At 38.4% G+C, this 17,641-nt stretch overlaps 1 protein-coding gene across 3 annotated transcripts in view; it reads right to left on the bottom strand.

Annotated features, from left to right (window-relative positions):
- Positions 1 to 14,314, bottom strand: part of tmem145 (transmembrane protein 145) — a 32,674-nt gene extending 18,360 nt beyond the window's left edge. For 2 of the 3 annotated variants that reach the window (XM_017452708.3, XM_053674986.1), the window contains exons 1-4: positions 14,112 to 14,314; positions 2,779 to 2,853; positions 1,502 to 1,579; positions 1,137 to 1,223 (exon numbers count right to left, since the gene is read on the bottom strand). In XM_017452708.3, the coding sequence (XP_017308197.1) occupies positions 1,137 to 1,223; positions 1,502 to 1,579; positions 2,779 to 2,853; positions 14,112 to 14,210 (339 nt within the window). In that variant the 5' untranslated portion in view covers positions 14,211 to 14,314. The remainder of the gene's footprint in view (positions 1 to 1,136; positions 1,224 to 1,501; positions 1,580 to 2,778; positions 2,854 to 14,111) is intronic. The other variant, XM_017452707.3, reaches the window with a different exon arrangement.
- Positions 14,315 to 17,641: the final 3,327 nt, after the last annotated feature.

The raw sequence follows: 17,641 nt of genomic DNA, 5'->3' as shown, positions 1-17,641 counted from the left end.
AGTCTGAACCTCCTGGCAGGCGCACCCAAGTTCTGGGCTGAAATATTCGGGTACTTTTGCCCATGTTAACCACAATCTGTCTCTTTTCTGATGACATTTCTGATTTTTCCTCATGGAAAAGGATGCCAAAGTAGATTTTAAAGTACATGTGTACAACCAATATTTATACAGCCAAGGAAACAGGACATGGTTAATGGCTACAACAGAGGACCTACAGACTGTCAGAAAATAAAAGTAATATTTTCTAAGAATGAGAACTTGTTTGCATTTATTTTAAACATTCCTTAGGGGTGTCGATGATGTCATTCAGTACGTTTACATTTCCAACAATAATCCGATAGTAACCCGATTAAGACAATACTCTGATTAAAAACTACCATGTAAACAGCAATTTTTAATTACCTTAATCTGATTAAGGTAATACTCGAAGTAAACACAAACTGAATTAAGACATGTGGAGTATTCCTGCGAAAGGACACAATCACACACGGCAGTGCTCAACCGTTTTACGGCAAAAAAAAGAGCACGGCTGCGTCCCAATCCGCGTACTTACCTACTATAGGCCTACTATAGGAGAAATACATGCATCTCGGCTACTATATAGAAGGTAAGTACGCAGTTTGGGACGCAGCCCACGGCGTCGAGCAGTTGTCTATTAGCATGTATAGCATGACAAATAATTAACCACACCTGCACCGCACCTGTTTATAAAAACAGCCAAAACTGTATACGGTACCATAACGAAGATGAACTGTATGTTAATACGTGAAATTCTGGAGAGAATGTCGGACGGCGTGGCGTGGGGATGTAATGACGTGTGCTGTTAATCGAACTATGTTCTATAACATGTAAAACGGGTACATGAAAGGAGTATTCTAAAAGCGACTCATGTAAACACCTTAATCAGAATATTGTCTTATTCAGAATAAAGTCAATAATTAGATTATTGCTGTCAGTGTAAACGTAGTCAATGAACAAAGATAAATATTATCCTTTAATATTTTAGTGGAAAATGTTTCAATTATTTCGTTACATTATTTTATACTCCATAATGTATGCACTAAAATGTTTGCTCATTTCTATGAAGGGTGCACATAATTCTGGACAGCACTGTAAATGAATCTCTATTTTCTTACCACACATCCAGACCAGGTGTAGCGGGTGGTAAGGTTAATGACTTGGTTGTTTTCAGGCCGGAGGACTGCTTCTTTCTGATAACAGTCCTGCAATACACCAATACACATCATTTATACCTACAACTCTTGTCTGTTATCTCTCATCAAAACAGATAAGAACGAAAGAGTCAACATAGTCACATCCACACGACGTTTTCACTCAGGTACAGTATGTGACACATCTGGCACTTGGGCACTAGAGCTGAGAATGTAATTTAGGAAGTACCGCAGCACTTTGTACTGCATACTTCTTATTTAAACTGAATCTCGCCATGCATACACTATACAACACACCTACACACATACACTATCAGTGTTCACCTCACCTTGTCTGGCCTCTTGTATACAGCTGGCCACTGCGAGCTTTCATCAAAATAGAGCAATATGTTCTGACAGCAGTGTGACTGAGGGGAGGGAAAAGAGATTGGGAAAGTGAAATGTAGACATTCTGAGACCAATATGATAAACTATCTGTACTCTGCAAAAAGAGATGCCAATGAGTGACAGAAATAAAGAGGGGCAGTGTAGTGACTTCCTGTAAAGAATACAGGAAAAGAGAGCTATTAAAGTGGACCAAAAGCAATCATGCACTGTTACCCAACTTGGTATTTTTGCTTATGCTATCGCTTTAAGGGCTGGAATTTAGCCAATTTCTGTTTTACTGACTGACAAAACAGCATAGCTGAGCATACAGTAAGAACCTGGATAATCAGCAAGGCTATACACTGCGTAGTGATAATGTATCTTGGATAGAGATGCACCCAAATGAAAATTTTTGTCGGAAATCGAAAATTACCTTTAAAAAAAAAAGGTTATTTTAAAAGAACTGCCTTTTTTTTGAATAATTGTATAAATAATATGCTTTCTAATCATTTTTAAGTGTTTGAATGAATATCAATTGAAAAAATACAAGGCAATGACTTTCACATCACTTTTATTAGATGTCAAAATTAACTAACAAAATAACAATAAAACAATTTAAACATATACATTCCTCCGCCTTTTCAAATACTGTGGAGACAGATGGTGTCGTTGTGATAGTTTGCAACCTTTTGGTGCTTTGCTGTACTCTGCATATTGAACTGGATGTCATGCTTTCAGGTGGTGTATCAGACCTGACATAGACAAGTATTTAAGCAAAGTACCCCCTCTTGAAACCTCAGCTGAGCAAAGACTGCAAGTTGCTATTTTGACGTCCTTATCAGAAACTTTGAAGTAGTTCCACACTGCTGACATGATCGCTTTTTGCTCGATAGCATGCTGATGACATTAGCTCGCGCGATGCTTTAAGTGATTTGAGATGTGGCGTGGTGCAGCATAAAACCATTTTTCTTTTCAGCTCATATTTTCGGCCCTTTTTTCCTCTTTCAGCTGAAAAAAAATTTCGCTAGCCGAAATTTCGGTGCATCCCTAATCTTGGATATTCTATCACTACTGCACCACTGCCGTGTTACACGACAGTGGTACTGTGGTGAAACGGCAGTGAGAATGAAATAAAGGAAAAAACAGTTTGCTTCACATTGCCTGTAACCTTACTTTGTATTAAAGGCAAAACAAACAAAAGAAAGCTAGATTTCTTCATCTGCGTTGCATGTCATTTTACCTTGGGGTAACGAAACTTGAAGTCCAGTCTGCCAAAATCAGTGAGGAAACAAAACCTTGTCAGAAACACCCAGTCCTGTAAGATAGCGAGAGTAGAATAAGTAACGTGAGAGAGGCAAAATACACTCAAACCATCAGCATTTCCATACCCACTGTTACAGAAGGAAGGGAGGAAGGAAGGAAGGAAGGAAGAAAAGTAGGAAATAAAGAAGAAATAATGTAATAAGGAAGAAAGGAAATAAGTAAAGAAGGAAGGAATGAAGCCAGAAAAAAAAATAAAGAAGGAAATAGGAGAGGAAGGAAAGAAGGGGAATTGTGCATGTAAGAAACAATCTAGGGCATTTTTACATGTTTACATAAAAATCTTAAGTTCACAGGCAGCACCTAGCTATAGACAGCCTACCAATAACACATATGCACACGTGTCTTTGTTTAAGAAAATTTTAATAAATGAATAATGAATATCTAACATTTCATTTCACTGCTAGTTATATACTGTGTATATAATTGTGTATCTGACAAATAGAGTCTTGAATCATGAATCTAACTGGGTTTAATCGCTGTAACGCTGTGAATGAGGCTTGTGTGTAATTATTGTACCCATCTACTGAATCCACTATTAAAGAACGTACCCTTCATGACAATGGTTAGGTGAAAGTTGATCAGTTTCTGAGACTTAAATGTTAGCTTGACAGCACAAATTGTAGTAACTGACATAGACTCCCTCTAATTTCCATGTATGTAAAGAGTTAGTACCTAAACCCACTTGAAATACCCCCAATGGAAACCTATTCTATTTGTTCAGTTGATGTTTATGATTATGATGATGAATTATTTATGATTTTATTTATTAGTATTTTTTCTTTTCTCTGCATCAGCATTACGCATGCCAGCAAAAGACACACCTTGATATTTAGATGAACATTTAATAACTATATTGAAATAGTTCAAACTCATGCACACTGTGTTCAGTCCTCTCCAAACGAGACGGATTTGTGGGGTATTTTGTTCTGACTGAGAATGTGGGTGGATGTTTGTCAGGAGGACATAACACAAATATGACTTTCCAAAAGTTCTTGAGCTCTGAGGCTGATCTTCACTGAACACAATATTAATTCCATTACAGTACTGTTTGATGGAACTCCAGACAAGCATACACACAGAGCGAGAGAGAGACAGACAGAGTGTCAATGTTGGCACTTCTCATGTTAGGTGGTCCAAGTCAAATGTTCCTCATTCTTGGCAAGCATTCTGCTCACATGTGGGATTTGCAAGAATCCATAATCAAGAATCAAAGCTAAATGTAACATCGCTAATATTTTGGCTTGGCCAGCCTTGGCTTTATTCAGAGTGTTGAGTGCTTGTAGTCATTCTGATGGAAAAGATAATAGGATTAGACATTAGAGTATTTAGATATTACAGAGGGTTAGTGATACTAAGAGGAGAACAGATTCAGTAGAAGTAGTGCTGGGGCGGATACAGTGAACCCCCAACTCCGGTGTTAGAGCTCTCCAGAAACATTTTAGGGGAAAAACTAAAAAAGGTTGCATAAGTGTGCATACCCTTTTATAATTGGGGATATGCTATTCAATCTCATGTTCAAAAGTATCATACAGCCGTCATCAATGAAATTATTCGGATTAACCACAAATAAAGCCCAGCTGTTTCTGTAGGATTTTCTTCACATCTCCTTGGTTTCATCTTCTTGATCCCTCCAAAATCTACAAGAGAGCAACTTACCAGGGAGGCTGCCAAGAGACCAACCGCAACATTAAAAGAGCTGCAGGAATATCTGACAAGTACTGATTGCTCTCTGCATGTGACAACAATCCCTTGTATTCTTCACATGTCTGGGCTAGGGAGTAGGGTGGATAGATGGAAACTCTTTCTCACAAGAAATATCCAAGCTCAACGAAATCACCCCAAACCATGTGTCAAAATGTGGTATAGTCTGATGAGACGAATTCCAAAAGGTATGTTTGGTGCAAAAAAAGGGCAAATCACCAAAAGAACACCATACCCACAATAAAGCATGGTGGTGGCAGCATCATGCTTTAGAGCTGCTTTTCTTCAGCCAGACCCGGGGCTTTTATCAAGGTGAAGGGAATCATTGATGGCAACCAATAACAGTCGATTTTAGTGAAAAATCTTCAGGTGTCTGCTAATGAGCTGAAGATGAAAAGGAAAGGAAAAGCGAAGTTGGAGGCTCCTGCTGATTTCGATTAAAATTGTAATTAATTAGTGCTTTTCGGTCATACAATAGATTTTGACTTATTCTACTCAGTCTCCTTGTTTGTACTTTTAACTTTGTGGTACGTTAAAATGTCTGGAAAGAACACGAAAATCCGTGGTAGTATTCAGACACGACTGAGGCCAAGTGTGCGCGCCGCGAGCGAGCCCCTTTCTTCCCCTGAATCCGTGCCGCCGAGCGGTGACTTTGACTTCGCCTTTGACGCAGGTTTGACTTGCTGGCTTCACTGAGGGAGGACATTGCCGATATTTTTGAAAAGGAGCTCCAGGAGATTCTCAGGGATTCGCTGTCTATTATCCAGCTTGACCTGCAGGCCATGAAAACACAGCTGGCTAGTGATAAAGTTGGGCCCGAGGCTACCATGTCAACATTAAAAGGTACTGTTGGGGAAATGGAGTATGTTTTCTCCGGTTGCACCGATGACATAGTTCATATGAAGACTACTATCGAGCCTCTCACTGTGACCGTGACTCAATTAGAGAATAAATGTGAGGATTTGGAGTCGAGGTCACGGCGCAATAACGTTAGGATAGTGGGAGTTCCAGAGGGCCCTGACACATGTACAACTGCTGCTGTAGCGGCCTTGTTAAAAGAGGCATTTGGTCTGGAGAAGGAGCCGGTTTTGGACCGGTCCCACCGGACCCTTCAGTCAAAGCCCAAGCCTGGTGAACGACCACGAGCTATTGTGTGCAGATTCCATTATTACAGTGACTGTGTTGACATTTTACGCCACGCGAGAGAGCTCCAGCAGATTAAAGTGTAGGATTTGACCATCTCCGTTTTCCCTGACTACACAGCCAAGATAGCCCGGGCCCGGGCCACATTTAACGAGGTTTGGCGTCAACTTCGTGGTATTGAGGGAGCTCGCTATGGAATACTTCACCCAGCTCGGCTTCGCATTACATACAACGGTGTTCAGAAGGACATTATTTCAGCGGAGGAAGCAGGAGACTATGTTAAACTCTTGATATCAGGGTGAACTGCATCATCTACACAGCAGAGTCTTTTTCGCTCTTCTTTTATTTTTATTTTTTGCACTCGGCCTTCCAGCTCTACAGTATTCGGATTTTTATTGTAGATATTCTCGTTGCATTACTTCGCCTAGATTTTGTGGACTCACTCCTCTTAAATCTACTTCTGTATTAATGTGCTTCTCTGTTCTGAGGTTCTGACCGGGTTAGAGTTTCTGTTTATTTAATTTTATTAGTGTTTTTTTCCTCGGCTTTACGTGCTACACTGTTATATTATTTGTTACAAGTCTTTAAAAGTTAAGGACATTATATTTGTTATTGTGCGCAGACTGTTTATCAGTCTTGAAGTCAGTAGGGGCTTTTTTCTCTTACTGGAACTTTTTGTCTTGGTAATTTTGTTGGTTAGTCCAGCTTACTCTCCGAGTTGTTTTCATATTGTGGACAACTTTTGGTTATTCTGGTAAACACTGCTGTCTCATTTGTTTTATGGAGACTCTGGGTGTGTGTGTGTGTTTGGGGGATTGTGAGAGTAAACAAAACATGGCAATGCTTTGAAGGATGTGAATTGGAACAGAGTAATGTTATTCAATTACGAATCTGTTTTTAGAGGATTTAAACCTAACATGGTGATCAAATTATATTATAGAATTCAGGCAATTTTATTGGGGTTATCTCATACAATGTGGCGAGTAATAATCTGGAAAGACCTTTGTAATATCACAGTCTAAAACTGGATTTAAAGAGAAGCAAATCAGTAAATGAATCACATGTAAATGAATCACATGAAAATGAATAAATAAATGAAAACTGAAAAGAAATTTCTGCTTTCAGCATGACAGTGACCCAAAGCATACATCCAAATCAACAAAAGGAATGGCTTAACCAAAAGAAGATTAGAGTTTTTGAATGAACCAGGCAGAGTCCAGAGCTGAATCCAACAAAAATCTGTGGGGTGACCTGAAGCAGGCTGTGTACCGGAGATTCCCTCAAAATTTGCTCTAGAATGTTTTTGCAAGAAAGAGTGGGAAAACATTGCCAAGTCAAGATGTGCCACGCTCATAAACTCTTACCCAAAAAGACTGAGGGGTGTAATAAAATCAAAAGCTGCTTTAACAAAGTATTAGTTTAAGGGTGTGCACACTTATGCAACTACGTTATTGTAAGTTTTATATTTTCCTTTTTTTTCCCCTTTTCTGTTTCTGACTGTTTTTCACATTTTTTGTGCTGTATACTTTGCAACTGCACATTAAAGGTGCGAAAATATCTGACATGATTTATCTTAGTGTCATTATTTTACGTCACAAAAACTTGCCATTTTAAATGAGGTGTGTAGACTTTTTATATCCAGTGTATGTGTGATTTGGGATAGTTAAACAAACAAACAAACAAAAAAAATCAGGTGTTTCGCAATGAACATTTCAGTCTCCAGAATTGAACCCTACTGAAAACCTGTGGTCTGATTTGAAGAGAGATGTCCACATGCACAAACCTGAGAATATAAACAAGCTTCAAATATTCCACACAGACGAGTGGATCATTCGTCATGATATTTTATATAATTAAAGATTCCGATCTTTCTCTCGTGTTTGTAACAGAAAGCATTTATCTGAAATAAGAATCCATATAAATTGTGACATAACATATTAGAACTTTATACTACCTTAGGTATTATATGATTTGAGACATATAGATTTAGGTCTGTAGGTAATAAATGTTAAGAATAATACTTTGTGAACTCTTCCTACTTATATGTAGTATGTTTAATATTAAGAGGACACACAAGACCACACTGGAATCCTGCTTTATCAGATGGTGTGTTTTTTTTAGCAAACGCATCTGATAGATGATGCAACATAACAAAATTTAGCATTTACATTTTTATTAATTTGCATAATTGCAGTGTTTTTCCCTGTACACAATTTTCCACTATACTTTCTAGCAACATTTTACATATCACCAAACAAAAAAGATTTCTTCTGTTTTTGTGTATATCTCATGCTAAATAGTTTTAGATCTTCAAACATAATACAACATAAAACAAAGCCAACCTGAGTAAACACACAATACAGTTTTTATCTTTTTTATTTAATTTACTGAAGTAAAAAGAAGACTGGAGATCAGTCTTTCGCTTACTTCTAGGACTAGGATTTACTCCTATGCTTTGGATCATTGTCTTGCTGCATAATCCAGTTGTGCTTGAATTTCATCTTACGGTCTGAAGACTAGACATTGTCCTTTAGGATTTTCTGATAGAGAGCAGAATTCATGTTTCCCTCAGTTATTGTAAGTTGCCCAGACCCTGAAGCAGCAAAGCATCCCCACACCATCACACTGCCACCACCATGCTTGACTGTAGATATGATGTTCTTTTTATGGAATTCTGTGTTTGTTTTACGCCAGATGTAACGAGACCCCTGTCTTCTAAACAGTTCCACTTTCCACTCATCAGTACACAGAACATTCTCCCAAAAGGTTTGAGGATCATCATGGTGTGTTTAGGCAAAATTCAGATGAGCCTTAATGTTCTTCTGGGTTAGTAGTGGTTTTCACACTCCACTTTTCCATGGATGTCATTTTTGCCCAGTGTCTTTCTGAGAGTGGAGTCATGAACAGTGATCTTTATTGATGCGAGAGAGGCCTGTAGGTCCTTTGATGTTGTCTTTGGTTCTTTTGTGACTTGCTGGATGAGTATTTGCTGTGCTCTTGGAGGAATTTTGGAAGGTCAGACACTTCTGGGAAGGTTCACTACTGTGTTGAGTTTTTCCATTTGGAGATAATGGCTCTCACTGTGGTTCTTTGGAGTCCCAGAGCCTTTGAAATAGCTTTGTAACCTTCACCAGACTGTTGTATCTCAATCACCTTCTTCCTCATCATTTCTGGAATTTCTTTCAACTTTGGCATAGTGTGTTACTGGGTAAGACCTTTTAACCAGCTTCATGATGTTGAAAAAGTTCTACTTAAGTGTTGATTTGATTGAACAGGGTTTGCAGTAATCAGGCCTGGTTGTGTCTAGTCCGGCTGAACACCATTATGAATGCAGTTTCATAGATTTGGGGAATTAGTAACTACGGGGCAAATAATTTTTCACACAGGCCCAGTTGCTATAGGATAACTTTTTTTAGCATTTAAAAACTGTAGCTATTTTGTGTTTACTCAGGTTGCCTTTGTTTTATCTTAGATTTTGTTTTAATTTCTGAAACAATTTCGTATGAGATATACACAAAACCAGAAGAAATACTTTTTCACACCACTGTCCATTGTTTTTGTATTTTCTCCAGTAGTGGTTACTTTTGTTTCAGTTAAACGTTATCAGGTTGAACTTTGACCTGTGAATTTGCAAACCTTAGCCTTGTGAGCCAATAGAAAAAAATAAGGTGGTACTGTGGTCTCTTTGGTCGTGGAACAAAATGGAGGAGCTGCTTATTAATTATTATGCAGCATTCCCACAGGACCTTTGCATGGTTCGCATCGAACAAGTGGCCTTATATGTGTGAATATGCCACACATAAGCTGTACACATCAGTGTTGGCAGAAGATTTTTAGCTCCTTGTTTTTCTTTGCATTATGGATAAGTTTTCATTAGTTTTTGAGGTGCAACAGAACAGCTCAAAACACAAATAGTATTCATTAAAATTATTTTTGTTACTCACACGCTGTGCATGCTGTTAGGATAAGGTAACCAGATGCAGTGCATTTCTTGACTGATGATTTCAGGCCTGACGAACAAATATACTTATTCCTATTCATCCCATACTGTTGTGTGCCTAGCTGGCATGCCGTGGAAATCTGACACAAGCTTTGTCAAACCTGATTGAGCATGTTCAGAAATGTGCCTGCTGAATAATCATTGGCAGGGCATACTCAAGTTATCAAGCTGTGATGAAAACCTCTCATTGACTCATTTCATCTCCAAGACAGACAAAACAAACTGTGCAGAAACTCTGACTTCAGCCCACTGACTTCAAATTCCCCTTTTAGAGACTGGCTGCTTCGCCTTAAGTTCCAAATGTAATTCTGGCAAATCAGGAAGTGTAATCAACAACCGACTGTATATATCAGTGCAACCAGTGGACCAGTGCTCTCAATGGCTAGGAGAAGGGCTTATCCGCATTTCAAGCATGACCAGTCAAAATCAAAATAAGGGCCAATAACCACTAGCTGTCTCACTAACTGAAACCCTCAGTTACTTAATTCTTTTTGCTTGCCTTGTTTGTATTAGGCAAATCGTTTTGATGTGTGTAATCGACTCCAAAGCTTAGGAGTCTTAAGGGTGACTTAACTCTTTTTGGGATTGACTCACAGCACTTTCGATGTGAACCAAAAACATGGTGACAACTTGATTATTTGACAAACATCCAACTATCTATCCTTCCATTTTCTTGAACCCCCAACCCTGTAGGTGCGAGGCAATCATGTTAACCACTATAACACCGTGCCCCGACTTGACAAACAACTTACATTAAAAATATATTATATTCTATAAGAAAATTACAATGATGTAACATACATCACTGCTACTGTTTTTTGTTTTGTTTTGTTTTTTCATTTTAGGCCAACTGATTCAGATAGCTTTGCAATGTGAGGATGCTACTGCTCAGCACTGCATAATAAATACGTTTATGACGTTTGGAAAATGCGCTTAACCAGAGCAACTTACATTTATCTCATTTAATCAATTGTGTATTTGAGAATTAAAGGGTCTTGCTTGAGGGCACAGCAGTGTCAGCTTCCATTCAGTTGTTCAACAGCTTAACCACGAGCTACCACTGCCCCATTGTTATGTTATACATTATTTACACACAACATCCAGTCATTTTCAACTCACTCAGTTGACTTTTTGGCCAAAGTGATGGTTAATAAGCATGTTTCTACCCAGGACATGGTGCATTCACTGTTTCTCATGATGGCCACTAATAAACGTTTATGCATTGAATTATTTCTCACATCAAAACACAAGTTGCAGTACAGTATATCATGAGGACAACACCATAGTGTAATGTAAAGTGTTCCCTAACTTACAGCAGTTTTTTCTGCTGTATCATTCTCTGCCATTTTCTATCAAATGAGGTTTTTGTCTAAATTACCTGACCTAGTGTGTGCTTGCTTCATAACATAGACCAAATTATCAATAATGAAATTAGCTGCCGATTACTATTTATTAGCCAATTGAATCAGTTTGGAAATTAGTTGTTGCAGCCCTAGTTTTCACATTCTTATTTGTTCGTTTCCGAGTACCTTGAAATTTGACTGCAAATCATCACGCGCACGCACGCGCACACACGCGCACGCACGCACACGCACGCACACAAGGGCTTTGTTTTAACTGTTTTGTACCTCTCTGATATAAACATAATTATTTTATAAGAGATACTTGTTTTTAAGCCACATTTACATAAACATTAACATGGTTTTTGTATATCAGTGTTGCTTTACTGATGTGTTATACAGTTCAGTTTGTGAATGCATAGCAATGCGTTTAACTGTAGCTTTGAGTCAACGCAACTAATAGGTTAATTTTAAGTTAACCTGATGGAGGGCTATGAATTAACTATAAGCAGCACTTGAACCTGGTTTAGTTTTTGTTAACTCAATGCTTTCCCATTCTCAAATGACTTGATATATAAGATCAAGATAATGTCCTATTAACTAAAGATAAAGTTGTGTTAAATATTTAGGTCATAGAACTCTATCTTATTTGAAATATTCATCAGCTCAACACAGTTTCTTTCTTTAACTTAATTTCTATTTTGTGAAATCTAGATGATCTATTATTATTATTATTATTATTATTATTATTATGTATTATTATTATCTTTCTAAAAAAAAAAAGTCATCAGGAATTCTAATTTATTTGGGACAGATCTTTGAAGTAATCTGGATCAGTCATAGTCCCATTAATTGCATGGCTTAATGAATTTTAATGAAGCTGGAACACTGATTAACCGCAGACAATGATCACAAAAAAGATCTCCTTCAGTATAAAAAATAGATTATACCCAAGAATGGAAAAAGGGATTTACTGCTATGTGCATGTTGCTGTTTGGAGGATTTCTGTACTGCTCATTTAAACAGTGTCACAGTATTATTTCACATAGGGAACAAATATTTATTTATTTATTTATTTTTAAAAAATGATGCCACAGTTATAGACATTCTTCAGTTAAGGCCTGGTCTCTGCTGAGCAAGTTCTTTGGCTTCTTCATGAATGTTAGATAAGGTTGATGGACACGGTGCTTGGTCCTCAATTATTTGTTCATGTCAGCTCACCAGAGGTCCAAAATTCAGATACAGATGTACTCATTTAGAAAGTGATTTGATGACCTGAATCAAATTTGTATGCAAATTTGAGGTCATTTACATAGCTATGTTCAGGTGTGTCTTGTAATGAGCGTGCAATTTATTTGTTTGCCAACTTCGAGACTTTGTTGCTAGATCTGACAACTATTTATATCCTTTAAGAGACTTTTTCAAAAGGAGCTGATTATTCATAATTCAGATCTGGGGACTGGGGAGGCCACTGAAGAGCCTGTGACTCACTGTAATGTTCATGGAACCAATAAGAAATTACTTGTGTTTTGTAACATGACGCATTCTCATGCTGGAAACAGCCATTATAAGATAAATTAGGTAAATTGTGGCCAAGAAGGAATGCATGTGGTCAGCAACGATACTCAGAAAGGCTGTGGCATTCAAATGATGTTTGATTAAGGGGTCCAATGTGTGATAAGAAAACATTCCCCATGCCATTTCACCACCACCAACTGAACGTTGCAGCAGAAATCAATATTAATCAGGCCATTTTTCCAACTTCCACTTCAACTGTCCAGTTTGGGGTTACCTACAGTATGTCCGCTGCACCCTCAGATTCCTGTTCTTGGCTGACAGGAGTAGAAACTTCCACTGTTGTAGTCCATCCGCCTCAAGGTTGAACATGTTTAGCGTTCTGAAATGCTTTTCTGCTCACCCTGCTTGTAAAGACTGGTTACCAAGTTAGTCTTCCTGTCAGCTAGAACCAGTCAGACCATTCTCCTCTGACCTCTCTCATTAACAAGGCGTTTCTGATGAAGAACTACATTTCCTGGATGATTTTTTTTTTTTGCACAACGTTCTCCGTAAACTCTGGAGACATCAGAAATTTCTGCCTCAGCCATTCCACAGTTAAAATCAGTGAAATCACATTTTTCCTCCTTCATTCTGTGCATGTCTGATGTGAACACCAACTAGCTCTTGACCTGTATCTACATGATTTGATACACTGTCCTGCTGAAAAATATTGGCTGAGTGGATAACTGAATGAATGAACAAGTGCATACATCTTCAGTCAAAAAAAACAAAAAAACCCATGTATGTAACATCATGCACATTAGTCTATAACACAATCTGGCGACTTTTAGCTACTTTTGGAGCATGCATTAGCTACTTTCCTAGTGAAAAGAGTGATAGAGCAATAGTTTCATCAGACTTTAACCTGTCTCTGTTTTGAAAGATGAACAGGACACCTACTCTATCTTCGTCGCTGCTTTATTAAACCCCAGTTAAATAGATGTTTAATTATTTATTAATTTGTTTTAAATACTCTGGCTGGCAACGGACAGTTTACATCACGTGACCTGTCGTTGTGGCGATTCTAAGGCCTATGCGCGTTCCTGTAAATAACGGCTTTATTTTATCCTTAACGTCCTTATGGATGCGTAAGCGTAATCATAAGCGCATGGATACGGGGTTGCAGGACAAGATCATCTACAGCACATCATCTCACTACTGCATATGTATATGTATATTTATATATGCACATGACGTAAACAGAGAAGACAACCAGCGTAACGCACACCTGTAACATGGAGTACAATAACATTAAGGTAAGTTGTAATGGCCTGCGAGCACGCGCTTGGTCTCTGGTCTTTCAGTATGCAAGGGATTAGTATGATGCTCTTGAGAAAGCCATATTTATCCATCAGTACACAAAGGTGTCCAAACGCAGACGCGTGCACGAAAACACGCTAATCTTGAACCTGCACTGCAATAGTGGAAGCTTCTAACAGCAAAGGTCTGAGACATCTACCTTGTGTACTGCGTGCACAAATAATAAGACATCACCAGTCAACATCTCACCTCTTTGGTGTTCACGACACCCTTGACGTATTTCCCCCAAACAGATCCACAGCATAAGATACCACTCCACACAACGGCAAGTCCTAGAACTCTATCCATTTTTGTCTATCCTTGCTCGGTTTTCAGCACAGGAGTGCAGAGACGAACGAGACGAAGCGCTGCAGTTAACGGAGCCACAATGCGCGCTCCCGACACCCCTCTGCTCATGCACGCGCCCCCGCTCTCGGAGACAAGGACGCGCTTTTCAGACAGCACGCGCCGGGGTTTTTTTGTGTGTCGGTTACATGTTATTTCTGCGACATAAAACCCCCCGCGTGGCTTGATTCATTGTAGAGTTGTGCGATTCGTAGCACAGAATATTCACAAAATGCAGTGTTTTTATTGTCATTCCTCGACATCAGTGATTTCTTTATAGTCAGGGACCTCTTTAACTGTTAAAACCGCACACACGTAGCGCAAATTTATTATGCAAATAAATCAATCAGATTTAGGCACATTCATTAATTTTTTTTTTTTTTTTTTGGCTATTTATTAGAGCCAGGTAGGTTTTGATTTGAGAAATCTCCACCCATGCAACACAGGTTCCAGCTGACATTTTTAATAGACATAATCACTTTGATAATGGTGGGCTTCCAGCACTGTAACAGAATTAGAAAATCACAGACCCCTGGCTATTCTTCACAGAACCATGATTCACTTTGTGCTCTATATACAGTCTGCTCTGAAAATATTTGAAAGGCAAGGTCAATTCATTTGTTTCTGCTATACACCAAAGACATTTGGGTTTGAGTCTGAGATCAAAAGATGGATATGAGACAAGGGGTTAGGATTTCAGCTTTTATTTCCTGGTAATTACATCTAGATGTGTTAAACAACATCAAACATAGAATCTTTTGTATCTCCATACAGTCTCCTCTACAGGAGGTGAAATCAGGGGTGGACTTACCATTAGGCAAAGGTCGGCAATTCCCTTGAGTCCCGAGCTACCAAGGGCCCCCAAAACGCTGCATAAACTTATGGTTAAGAAAGTTTTATTTTTACTTTTCGCTAATGAATTGTATTTCTTCTAAAAATCCATACACTAAAATGCCATCAGAACACTTACTTCATGAGTGGTGTGTTGAGGGATGGGTGTGGTGGTCTGCTCTGGGCCAGAAAGTCCAGGGCCACTTTTTGGTCCCAGTCCACCCCTGATTATTGCTATTAATGCTAAATAACACATGCTGAAAATTTAAATATCAATGTTTTTGGCCTGGGGCTCTCAAATCACTAAATCTGCCCCTGGGTGAAATGCTGCTCAATTGGGTGAATGTCTGGTGACTGACTTTTCCCCCCTGATGAAGTCCTTGATGAAGAGTTGGCAGTGTGTTTTGGATCATTGTCTTGCTGCATGATGAAGTTCCTCCCGATTAATTCGGATGCATTTCTCTGTAATTTGGCAGACAAAATGTTCATGTAAACTTCTGAATTCATTCTGCTGTTACCATCATGAGTTACATCATCAATAAAGATTAGTGAGAATGTTCCAGAAGAAAGCCATGCAAGCCCAAGCCATGACACTACCTCCACCATGCTTCACAGATGAGCTTGTATGTTTTGGCTCATGAGCAGATCCTTTCTTTCTCCACACTTTGTCCTTTCTATCACTCTGCTAGAGGCTAATCTTGGTTCCAGAACTTTTGTGGCTCATCTCTGTATTTCCCAGTGAATTCCAATCTGGCTTTCTGCTGATTGGTGGTTTGCATCATATGGTATGACCTCTATATTTCTTCTTTGAACGGTGGATTTTCTTCACAGCTCTCACAATGTTTCTGTGATCAGCTGTTGTTTTCCTTGGCTGACCCAGTCGTTGTCTTTTGCTCAGTACACCAGTGGTTCTTTCTTATTTTGACATCCCAAATAGTTGTATTGGCTATGCCCAATTTTTGTGCAATGCCTCTGATTTTCTCTCTTTTCTCAGCTTCAAAATGGCTTGCTTTTCTCAGATAGACAGCTTTCTGATCTTCATCTTATCCTTTTTAACAACAAATGCAGTCTAACAGATGAAACTGACTGCTAAAACCAAGAGTACATTTTCAGACCTATTTATTGTTCAAACAATCAATCTAACAGGACACACCTGGGTAACAAGAAACGCTAGTTAGTTGCATGTTCCAATATTTTTGCTTGCCTACAAATTGGGTGGTCTGATACAAAATGTTCTATGTTCTACGTGGTTTAACACATTTACATATAAATACCAGGAAATAAAAACTGAAATTCTAAACTTTCTGCTCGTATCCATCTTTTGATCTCAATGGCCTTGCCGTTCCAATAGTTTTGGAGGGGACTGTAACTTGTATACATTTGGAACAAAATGAATTATTCAGGGCAATGGTGCAATACATAATACAGCAGCACGGCGAAGAGGACTGCATAAAATGCAAATACACAACAGTGAGAGATGAGTGAAAAATGTACAGTGAAAACACAGAACAGTGCACACTAATTTAAAAGAATAACAGAAATGTATTGGATGAAGGAAACCATCACGTCATTCATTAATTTATTCATTTAACTTCAGTAAGTGCTTTATCCAGGTCAAGGTCATGCTGGATCCAGAACCTTGCTGAGAAAGCCTGGGCATGAGGCAGAAACACACCATGAATGAGACACCAGCGCACCATAAACATATACATTCACAGCTAGGGGCAAATTAGCAGAATTAGAAGAAGCTGTAGTGGAACCTGGTGGTGGTCGCATGGATGCCCTGGTACCTTCTGTCAGGTGACAGGAAGGTGAAGAGTACATGAGAGAGGTTGATTTATTCACCCACATGCCTTGCAGATTCAGTTTGGGGTAGGATGTGTAAAAGGGGGTAGAGGAACCCTAGTAAGCATTTCAGCTGGTCTCACAGTCTGCTCTGTATAAAGTGCTAAAAATTGTAAAAGAAACTTGAATATAATTTAAATACTTTAAAAAGATTAAGATGACATGAATAATGAATATAAAGCTGAAATGTTACCCTACTATTTCTAATATAAATTATTTGTTTCTATACATGTAAACATGTAGCCTAAATGTACCCCACACTTCAACATCTGTAGGTGTCTCCATGTCAGTGCTTTGAGACACTGTATTTTAATCTACTGAGGTTAATTTTCTCACCCAGGCTTTAGAAATGAAATGCCTTTCACCCCAGAGTTAGATATTATTTTTTTTAAAAATAGATCAGACCTAAGGAAGGATAAATGAATTGATTTTTATTTCACGCCTTGGATTTCTGTAAAGTTGTATATAGTGCGGTGAAAAAGTATACATAATTTATGTTTTCAAGTAGTTTTGTGTATATCTCATGATAAATAGTTTTAGATCTTCAAATGAAATACAACATAAAACAAATGCAACCTGAGTAAAACACAAAATACAGTTTTAAAAAAAAAATATTGAAGCAAAAATAAGTTATCCAACACCTATCACCCATGTGAAAAACGAATTGCCCCTTACACTTAAAATCTGGTTGTGCCACCTTTAGCAGCAATAACTAATAA

Source organism: Ictalurus punctatus, chromosome 23, assembly GCF_001660625.3.
Source record: "Ictalurus punctatus breed USDA103 chromosome 23, Coco_2.0, whole genome shotgun sequence".
NCBI lineage: Eukaryota > Metazoa > Chordata > Actinopteri > Siluriformes > Ictaluridae > Ictalurus > Ictalurus punctatus.
Note: the sequence above shows the minus strand (reverse complement) of the source record. Positions and strands in the feature narration are given on the sequence as shown.